We start from the raw sequence: 10,745 nt of genomic DNA on the forward strand, positions 1-10,745 counted from the left end.
GTAAGGTTTGCTTACTGGCATGTGTGTTGATCAATCTGTCAGGTATTGAAAAGACGTAAAAAAAAAAAGAAGGTTGTGGCTCTGGGAAGCTTATACACTTGCCTGAAGCAAGTAATTTAAACAAAGTGTGAGTACAAAACACTGAACACGAGCCTGCTGGCTAGTAAAACATAAATCCATGTTAGACTACATTTTTGCTTAACTAGCCCAGTTGGCTAGAAGCAAAAATTCTTAAGTTCCAACCCTGCTACTGACCTTTAATTGTTTGACAAAATTGCAGCCCATAACTTATAAATCACTCAGCAGACAAAATTATTCCCCAATTTATTTATTAGTCTATTAATCTTCATGCCTACAACCAGATTATGTTTATAATTAGTTACAAGAACAAATTTCTAAAGATAGACATATTGGTATTCCAAAGTTGTTTGCAAGTGTTTTGGTTAAAAGGGATATTGTATGTTTTACTGTTTTTGGACCAACTCCTTGGTCCACTGTCAACCATTAGGAAGATGGATGCTATGAGGCTTACAAAGAGAGTTAATATTAGGTTAGTCAATCAATCAATCAATCAACCCAGTGTTACGATCCCCTGTCTAGGGTCGGGGTGTAACAGAAGAGATGTAAATGGGATGTGGGATGAAAACACACCAACAGGGTTAGTCAACAGTCATACCCCGCACCACAAAAAATCACACGCCATGTAACACCGGGAACATGGTACTGAGGGAGTGATATCAGAAGTAACTGAGGATGCATAGAGTCTCCAGTCAGTATGCCCATCAAAGGAAGAAAGGTAAAAATATTCATGCTGAATTCCACTGTAGCCCTCCATATTTAACCACTGCTGTCATCCAGATGTGACCTTATATTGTTTCCAGTTTACTTGACCTGCAATACAATGGTCAATGAAAAGATGAACTAACAACAAGTAAAACTTCAACAGGGCCAAGCTGTTAAACACGAAATTTTTAAAACAGGATGGATGAAATGTATAAAATGTAGGAGAAACAAAGTACATTTCATTCCTTATCAGTTTTAAGTAGAATCTCTAGGATTATTGATAAATTGGAAGTGTGACCAAAGATTCAATCTCTATTTCAGCTGAGAATTAAGGTTTGTCTGGACAGGAAAATACTGTGTTTTCCACAGGAACTATTGGAATAGGTCTGTTTGAGTCCCAACCTCAGTGGAAAAGTCACACCTCTCCTTTAAGTTCATTCCTTATCGGTTATAAGTAGAATCTCTAGCATTAGTGATAAATTACAAGTGTAACCAAAACTTTGATCTCTATTTAAACTGAGAGTTAGAGCTTGTCCGGGCAGTAGGAGAGAGCAGAATACCTTGTTTTCCACAAGGACTGGTGCAACAGGTACTGGCTCCTATGGAAGCCTGTACAATGGATGCAGAGTGTCGTCTCTCTCACCCAATCGCGGCCTTGTCTCAGCTTTTATGATGCCTTCCTGTGCACCAAAAGAAATTTAAACATTTATATCAATAACATAGTCAACTCTAAAATGTCTCATTGCATCAATACGTTACAACAATCATACCTGTAAGGATAATACAGATTACCTCTGTTATCTCAGTGATAATTAGTAATAATTTTAACATACACTGTATAGTACTATATATGCACCACTGCTTTTACTCAGTTGGCAAATTATTATAAGTATTAGTATATGTAATTCAAAATGAATGATTTCCCTGTATCTGTATTTTCATTATGAAGATGTTTGATCACTGTGATTTATGTACTGTACCTCAACAACAGCTGCAGATTGGACCAATGGCACTGGCTTTGAAACTGGCAGGGTGTTTGAGAAATCACTGAAGGCAGACATGGGCTTCGAATAGCTCTAGGTACGCAAACATGGGATACTTACAAATACAAGTATTTTGTGTCTTCAGTACATTCACATGCATTCATTCAGCAGACGTTTTTGTCCAAAGCAACATTCGAGTGAGGATCAGAGAGCAGCCAGTGCCCCTGGAATTATGTGGGTTCAGAGCATCACACAAGGTCCCCATGGTAACATGGTCAGACAGTACCATGAGGGTAGAGTGTGGCTCACAGGCCTTTGTGCTTGAGATCGGAAGGGTGTCTGTTTGAGTCCCAACCTCAGTGGAAAAGTCACACCTCCCTTAAGTTCATTCCTTATCAGTTATAGGTAGAATCTCTAGGATTAGTGATAAATTAGAAGTACAACCAAAAATTTGATCTCTATTTAAACTGAAAGTTAGGGCTTGTCCGGGCAGTAGGAGAGAGCAGAATACCTTGTTTTCCACAAGGACTGGTGCAACAGGTACTGGCTCCTTTGGAAACCTGTAATTTGGAGGTAGAGTGTCGTCTCTCTCACCCAATCGCGGCCTTGTCTCAGCTTTTATGATGCCTTCCTGCGCACCAAAAGAAATTTAAACATTTATATCAATAACATAGTCAACTCTAAAATGTCTCATTGCATCAATACGTCACAACAATCATACCTGTAAGGATAATACAGATTACCTCTGTTAACTCAGTGATAATTAGTAATAATTTTAACATACACTGTATAGTACTATATATGCGCCACTGCTTTTACTCAGTTGGCAAATTATTATAAGTATTAGTATATGTAATTCAAAATGAATGATTTCCCTGTATCTGTATTTTCATTCTGAAGATGTTTGATCACTGTGATTTATGTACCTCAACAACAGCTGCAGATTGAACCAATGGCACTGGCTTTGAAACTGGCAGGGTGTTCGAGAAATCACTGAAGGCAGACATGGGCTTCGAATAGCTCTAGGTACGCAAACATGGGATACTTACAAATACAAGTATTTTGTGTCTTCAGTACATTCACATGCATTCATTCAGCAGACGTTTTTGTCCAAAGCAACATTCGAGTGAGGATCAGAGAGCAGCCAGTGCCCCTGGAATTATGTGGGTTCAGAGCATCACACAAGGTCCCCATGGTAACATGGTCAGACAGTACCATGAGGGTAGAGTGTGGCTCACAGGCCTTTGTGCTTGAGATCGGAAGGGTGTCTGTTTGAGTCCCAACCTCAGTGGAAGAGTCACACCTCCCTTAAGTTCATGCCTTATCAGTTATAAGTAGAATCTCTAGGATTAGTGATAAATTACAAGTGCAACCAAAACTTTGATCTCTATTTAAACTGAGAGTTAGAGCTTGTCCGGGCAGTAGGAGAGAGCAGAATACCTTGTTTTCCACAAGGACTGGTGCAACAGGTACTGGCTCCTTTGGAAACCTGTAATTTGGAGGTAGAGTGTCGTCTCTCTCACCCAATCGCGGCTTTGTCTCAGCTTTTATGATGCCTTCCTGCGCACCAAAAGAAATTTCAGCATTTATATCAATAACATTGTCAACTCTAAAATGTCCCATTGCATCAACATGTCACAACAATCATACCAATAACAATAACTGACAATGAATGTGAAAACATAGACGTGACTTTCATTATCCTGAAAACAAATGAAAACATCTAGTTTGCAGACTGAATTGTATTTTGTCTTAAGCTGGGCATTTGTCACAGTGAATAAATGCTGGCAAACAGGGGGTGGATACTTACAACAGACACAACATCCACTGGGTACCTTCTGGTGTCATAGCATGTTGTGGTCTGTGTTTGCTGCAATATACGAACAGAAGGAAATATAAGAGACAGTGTCTTGAATATAACATGACTGTGACACACACAAACACCAGTTATCTTATATTTATGTACTACATAATGAAACAAGGTATAAGGAATGTAGTAATCTATGTACTTATACTGTGTTACATCTGTGTGACTTGTGACGTTAAGAGTGACTTTGTATCAGATAAATGGAGTCTGTTCGGCATGATAGAGTACTTTTACTTAACAGCAAAAAAAGGATTGTAGATCTTACAAACAAGCATACAATACAATTGTTGTCTTATATTATCTGTCTAAAAATTCTGCAAAGTCATTGGCCCAGACAATCTACGGGGCCCCCAAATGGACATAGGTAATTTATATATTTTTTTACCATATCTGGTGCGCAACTTATTTTTAATCGAACATTGTAATTACATAGTCTGAAACAAGCAACAGTATTATATCATAATAGGTTACATTAAAATGACTGTAAAACCATCCATTACAGAAATTTATTTTCATTTACTCCACAAACAATTGTCAAGATGGAATAAAATAAATAGCTTATGAACAAGTAATACATATAACCATAATCATCTTTTGCTTATTATATGAAACTTGCATTGCCGCTTTTCATTTCTGCGCTTGCTAATGCTCTGTTCCCCTTTCCCCTCCTACTGTGACCTGGACTAACCTGCCTGTGCTCCAGCCTACCTGCGTTTCTGCCTGCCTGTGCCACCTCGTCATCTTACCTAAAGAACCTGAAGTCCCAGACCCATCGCAGGTACCTGAATCCTGGACCCATCGGCCGTCCTGCTGGTCCCTGTGCTTCTGGCTGTTCCTCTGACCTATTGCCTCCCAACCATTCCTCCGCACCCTGTCCAGGGTCCACTGTCACTTCGCCCCCCCACCCAACCAGTAAGCACATGTTCTACTGACCTTCTTCACCATAGAAGCCGAGGATGTCCACAGTCTCCTCTCCTGGCCCCTTGCCGGCGCCCACCTCATCTCCTGGCTCCTTGCCGGTGCCCACGTCATCTCCTGGCCCCTAGCCGATGCCAACCTCATCTCCTGGCCCCTAGCCGATGCCCACCTCATCTCCTGACCTCTACCCGATGCCCACCTCATCTCCTGACCTCTACCCGATGCCCACCTCATCTCCTGGCTCCTTGCCGGCGCCCACCTCATCTCCTGGCCCCTAGCCGACGCCCACCTCATCTCCTGGCTCCTTGCCGGCACCTGTCTGTCCTGGCAACCCATTGAAATGACATTAGACAAGACACTACAGTCTGTTACTTAAATCCTTGTTTTACAGTGTATTTTGTTTAATCCATCCATTCACCTTCTACACCCACTTATCCATTGCAGGGTCACAGGGGTCTGGATCCTATCCTGGAAACTACATACGAAAGGCAGGGAATAACCCAGGATGGGACACCAACCCATCACAATACATACACACACAGAGTTACACCTATGAACAATTTGGCAACTCCAATTCACCTCAGCATGCTTTTGGAATGTAGGGAGAAACCGAAGAACCTGGAGAAAAAAAAAACCACGACAACATAGGGAGAACAGGCAAACTGCATGCATGTAGATCCAGGGTGGAGACCAGCACACTGCCCCTGACTTCACTGGATGTTATATTTATTTAGAGTTATTTAGAGTTTTCCTTGCAATTGTCACCTTCAACTTACTATCTGGCCCAATTGAGTTGAATGGAAATATCCTGTAATTAACCAACACAAATAAAGCCAGAGACTAAACTAAATAAGAAAATTTCATCAGTGTTATGAATCTATAGAAAGATCCAACTACGGAGCAAATTCTTCCTGGCATAAAAGATATCAAGATGTAATCCACAAGCCCTAGTAATTAGTTTTGACATGCATAATTAATTCATGATCTCAAATTAATCAGCAATAGGATGTCAGGGTCAGCTCCTGTTGTTCCACTCTGTGTCCCTTCCCTGTTTAGCCAGCAGGTGTTGCTGGTCATCCTGTCCCTCCTGTTGTCAGTCTTTGTGTTTTCCCCTGTGCCCTATTGGCCATACGGCTCAACTCTTTGAGCATGTGGCTGCCTCTAAACCTCTTTGTCTTGTGTTTGAATCCCGCCTCTGTTTTTGCGTTGTGTTTCATTTGTATGAGTTTTCTTCTTCCTGTGTCTTGTGATTTGGATTTGGTTTAGTGCTTTGTGCCCATGTTTGTATTTTTACCTTTCTGTTATTCCCCTAGCATAGATCCTGTTTCTTAGTATCTTTGTTAGAGTTCCCTGAATTTAATTATTAGTTTTACCTGTTGCCTGTTCTTGTGCCTGCCCTTGTATGTTTACCTGATTACTCGTTGCCCTGTACCCTCCTGGATTGGTTAATTGTCTATGTCTCACGAGTTAAAAACCTGAGCACATGGATTAGTAACTCAAGAAAACAAATTATTAACTTGAGCGCACTAATTAGTAACTTTTGTTACATGGTGAATGGGCACAGAGAGGGGACAGAGGAGCAGGAGACCAGGGAGTCAGGGAAACGAGGGATTTGTTGGGCAAATAGCAAGGCACATGGGGCAAAACAGGTAGCAACGTCAATGACAAGACTGGGGGAAGACGAACATGGAAGCACTTAAATAAACCAGACTACATTGAACAAGACTAGACACAGCTGGTAACACGGGGATTCCATACGAAGTAGCGAGGGGGGCATGGCTCACAGGAAGATCGGACGAGCAGGGCATGACAACTTGAATTAGTAACTCGACAGCATGAATTAGTAACTCGAGCGCATAAATTACCAATACGAGAGCACAGATTACTATGAGATAATATTTTTTCTACCATGACACCAAAGGGGCTCCATAAAAGATTCAGACAGAAGACAGTACATTCTGGAGGACAGCCTAAATACAGTACATTGCTGTTCAGATTTTAATTTGAACATATTCTGTGTTACCTACCAGTTAATGGACAACCTAAATGTTTTACCTTTGAGCTGATAACTTCAGTGCCATTAATGTACTATTTTATGAATATTATATGAAAACGGTCACAACTACCACCCCTCCCCCCGGCCCCCAAAGTTGTAATCCAGGTGCCATGTCCTTTATTAAATTTTAAACAGTTCAGTTGTGCTTAAGTGTTACTTTGCAATTTTATAACCAATTAAAATCTGTCACAGCCCCCCTGTCAAATCACAATTTTCATTCCCATTCCCCCTGCCTTAATTACCTCAAAAAAGTAGTTGTTCATACCAACTTTTCACACCTACACAATATTCATTCAGTATCAAGTATTAATTTCATTAGGCTATATACTCCTAAGGTATATTAGCTACATTTCACATTCAACAAAAACACCAGACATTTTATTGTAGTAGAACTCCAGGATCTATAGTCATAACGGAAACTAACTCTTGGCTCATCTGTAGAATAACTTTGACAGTAATAACTATAAGAAAATAGTCTGACAAGTGAACTCCACCAAAAAAAAAAAACCATTAGTTTTCTTCATTACTAGATTATGAGTCTAATATCCAAAGACATCTATATTAATGAATCCCCCCATGCCTTTGTGTATATTAAACTTAAGCTCGTTTTCTCCCTGTATTCATGTGTTTCATCCTGCATTGGCCAGCCTGTGGACTGGCACCTCTAAAATGTAACACTGCATTGTAGCAGCTGTAACACTGCATTGGAGCATTACGGATCATTTCGTTATGCAAAGAGAAGGATGTGAAAAGAAAGAAATGTTAGCGAAACTCCTCATGTAAAACAATCATCGTCCCAAACATAGTGCAATCTAATGTAACATCAGAAAAAAGGTTCAATTCATTATTAATGTGCTATTCACCATAGACCTATTTATCATTACAATACTAATATCATAGGTAAGAAATTGAAACACTTTTATTTTGCTATATCTTGCTGATATTATATATGAAAACTTAAACTGTTAAATATATACCAGCTGGCTTTCGATTATGTTATTTCAAGCACTCAACTAATTCCATTTTTAATTTCCTTCAGTACTCACATTGATGGACATCCAGTATTGTGCGTAGGCCATCGCAGCAGCACTCAGGGATTGTGTTTGGTATTAAGGTGAAAATTGAAATCTGCCAATCCGGTAACCTACGAAATGAGTGGAAGAAATCCAGCTCTGTGTTTCTTCATTAGCACTTTATAAGAGGACAGTTTTTTAGGATTGTTGCCAAACTTGATGGGCGTAAATCGAGCAGTGATGCGTCGGTGACGTCAGAAATTGTATTTAAGGACTCCTGATAAACCTTCTTTACTTTCACTTAAACTGCTTATACTAAAATTACTTCGTAAAATCACATTATAATGTCACACTCACAAACTGCAGTATGAAACTTTAACTTTGGTAAAAACCATCAAATCTAATTAATAAATTGCCTAATGTACTATTATGTACAATTTAATTTACTGTCTAAAGCCGTCATCAGTGGCAGATCGTGGCAAGGGCTAGAGACAGCATCCCGGAGCGGGCGACGTCTCGACCGACAACTTTTTCCTCAGCCCCCGCCCGTGCAGTGCAGCCTGCCTTGGGCGCAACGTAGGGGCTTCGACCACCAATCCTGTTAACTTCACATATTCGACTTTTCACTTTAATCAAACTATTTAGCTTTACTGTGAACACAGCGAATTTAAGATTTATTAGTAAAGGTGGGCATGACTCATTTGGACAGTATAGAGTGTCATAGTTTCATGTATACACCAGTCTTATTTTAAAATAATTATATAAATGATCATAAAACGTGAAATACTAGGCTATATTATTTATTTGAATTGAATTAACACATGAACAAAAAAGGGCCACGAGGGGAAGAATAGGCAGGTGGAATACATAGACGATAGCCTACAAGGGCTAGAATGCAGGGGAAGGTACCCTATGAGGGAAAACACCTACAACAACAGAGAATGCAGCATCAGAGAACACTTAGGAACAAACCGCAATAACCAACAAAAACCAGCACAAAGTAAGGGCAGGCACATATACACACACAAGGGTAGGGGTGTAACGATATAGCCTACTTTGCCCACGAGACGAGACGAGATACGATATTGGGTTCATGAGAAGGAGACGAGACGATATTTTAACAATATTTTAAGCAAAACTTCAAAGAGGAAATATATTACTGGAAAGCAGCCTTTTATTTGATTAATTTGAAAGACAAAAAAATGCTAAATAATGCAGATGTATGGTGAAATGTTTTAAATAATCACCATCATCATATGCAGTAAAGAACAGAACAAATATCTAACAACATAAAATATTTCACCTCAAACTCAAATGACAGGCTTCTCTCGTATTTGACTACTCAATTGAACATTTAATAGAATTTAAATAAAACAATATAAATAACAAAAATAAAACATTTAATGTTTTCTTCACCGGTGCAGTGGATTTTAAGTACAGAGCTATATGATGGTGCTGGAAATGGCTTTGCATAGTAGTAGCGATAGCCGCTGTGTATGGCATTATTTTAAGGCTTACAGATGGTTCGTGTTTTGTCTGTCATTATCTCGCCGTTTATATTTTCCGCCGGGTACCCAAAATGCTGCCATACAAAAGATTTAAAAGTGTCTGGGGCATCTACTATGGCAATTTAGTCAGACGCCGACACGCTTATATTAGCTAATTTGCAACGCCTTCGCGAGACCGCTTTTCACTCTGCCGAGAAATCTCATTTTGTAATATCGCCAGATCTCGTTATACCCCTACACAAGGGTAACAAAGCCTAAACAAGGCATAGGGGAGAACCTATACCTGTCAAGTTTTGGATTTGAAAATAAGGGAAATTTTCCGGCACCCACCGCGAGCCATCCCACCACCCCAACCAAGCTCCAGTATCCCTTCCGTTTTAAGACAGGTGTGCAAGAAATCTAAAATAACCACTTGTCATTTACATTTTATTTTCATTACACACTTTCTTTTAATTTCTCATGTGGCTCTCTGGCATTCACTAATGACTTATTATACAGATTTGTTGCAGACTTTGTATCCTTGTTGAAGTCGTCACAGAAAGTGAAAGTAACGTTGTTTTTGGCACACATCATTGCCATTTTTACCTCCGCGTTTATGACCTGGTTAATGTTGTAAATGACCGGCAGACTACTGCTGGTGGCAGTTCTCGCGAGGCTACTGACAGTTCAGTTTGGAGAGGCAGAGGAAATTTTTTATGATAATACGGGAGATTTACGGGAAAATACTAATACGGGAGGACGGCGGGAAAGAGGGGTAAAATACGGCAGTTTCCCGGCCAAAACGGGGGACTTGACAGCTATGGGAGAACCATTACAAGCAATCAAACACTATAGACTAGGGGCAACAAGAAGCAGGTGAGGGTCATTGCCACCAAACCAACAAGAAGCAGGTTAGGGTCAATTCGCAATCACAAAAGACGGAAATATGAGTCTTAGACTGGGTAGGTCCAGACTGTTCAGTAGTCAAATAATTTGAGGAAAAAGCAGCACTTTCCTGGCTTTGAGGCTGTTGTTGTTGTGTTACTTTTTCAATTTTCATTTGTACATATCCCACTGTAAGTAAAAACATAGATATAGTGTTTTTGAGTTTGCTCCCTGTTTCGTTAGGGTTTGTTTGTTACTGGGTTAGTAAAGTATATTCTTTTATTTCAAACTAGGTCAGGGGGGGACTAGCCTAAAATGTCCATCCCCTGTTTAATAGACCATCAGTCGCCACTGGAGGCAAAGGGCTGAATTTTAGTGAACACGGTGCCAAAAAATAAAGGAAACTCTTTGTTGAACAGCATCTCTGCCTCTGGGTCTCCTGATTGGTTGTTTTATTACTCACCTTGGACACTCGAACCAGCTAACAGCCTTTAATATATCTGTCCTGGTATCCCACCCAGGGCAGACCCCTACCTTACTCCCTGCTTCTGATAGGCTGCACAGTCCTATCACCCAGACCAGTAAGTAGTTGGAAGATGGAGAGTAATATACTATTTGCATTCTAGCCTTGAATAACCCTGTATCAAGTCTAAGTGTGGCAATTATATCAGGGTTGAACATCTTATTTAAGCCGTGAATATACTTGTAAGTCAAGAAGATCTTGATATTACTCTTCTAAATATTTTGAATGAG

At 40.1% G+C, this 10,745-nt stretch overlaps 1 protein-coding gene across 1 annotated transcript; it reads right to left on the reverse strand.

The window, feature by feature from the left end:
- Positions 1 to 312: 312 nt before the first annotated feature.
- LOC140587692 (uncharacterized) lies at positions 313 to 7,825 on the reverse strand. Its single transcript, XM_072709231.1, has 9 exons — positions 7,654 to 7,825; positions 4,567 to 4,875; positions 3,577 to 3,636; positions 3,207 to 3,326; positions 2,693 to 2,788; positions 2,278 to 2,397; positions 1,764 to 1,859; positions 1,344 to 1,463; positions 313 to 891 (listed from the first exon to the last, which is right to left on the reverse strand). Exons 1-8 carry the CDS (start codon positions 7,684 to 7,686, stop codon positions 1,383 to 1,385), a joined length of 915 nt encoding a protein of 304 aa, XP_072565332.1. The 5' UTR covers positions 7,687 to 7,825; the 3' UTR covers positions 313 to 891; positions 1,344 to 1,382.
- Between the last annotated feature and the right edge of the window lie 2,920 nt (positions 7,826 to 10,745).

This window comes from Paramormyrops kingsleyae, chromosome 2 (assembly GCF_048594095.1).
Source record: "Paramormyrops kingsleyae isolate MSU_618 chromosome 2, PKINGS_0.4, whole genome shotgun sequence".
Lineage (NCBI taxonomy): Eukaryota > Metazoa > Chordata > Actinopteri > Osteoglossiformes > Mormyridae > Paramormyrops > Paramormyrops kingsleyae.

Excerpts from the sequence above, each read along its gene's own strand:
- LOC140587692 (XM_072709231.1), bottom strand. The coding sequence starts at position 7,686 with ATGGCCTACGCACAATACTGGATGTCCATCAAT. Across the intron at positions 3,327-3,576 it reads CAGTGGATGTTGTGTCTGTT|GAAGGCATCATAAAAGCTGA; the intron begins GTAAGTATCCAC and ends TTTGGTGCGCAG. Across the intron at positions 2,789-3,206 it reads CAGTCCTTGTGGAAAACAAG|AGCTATTCGAAGCCCATGTC; the intron begins GTATTCTGCTCT and ends TTGCGTACCTAG.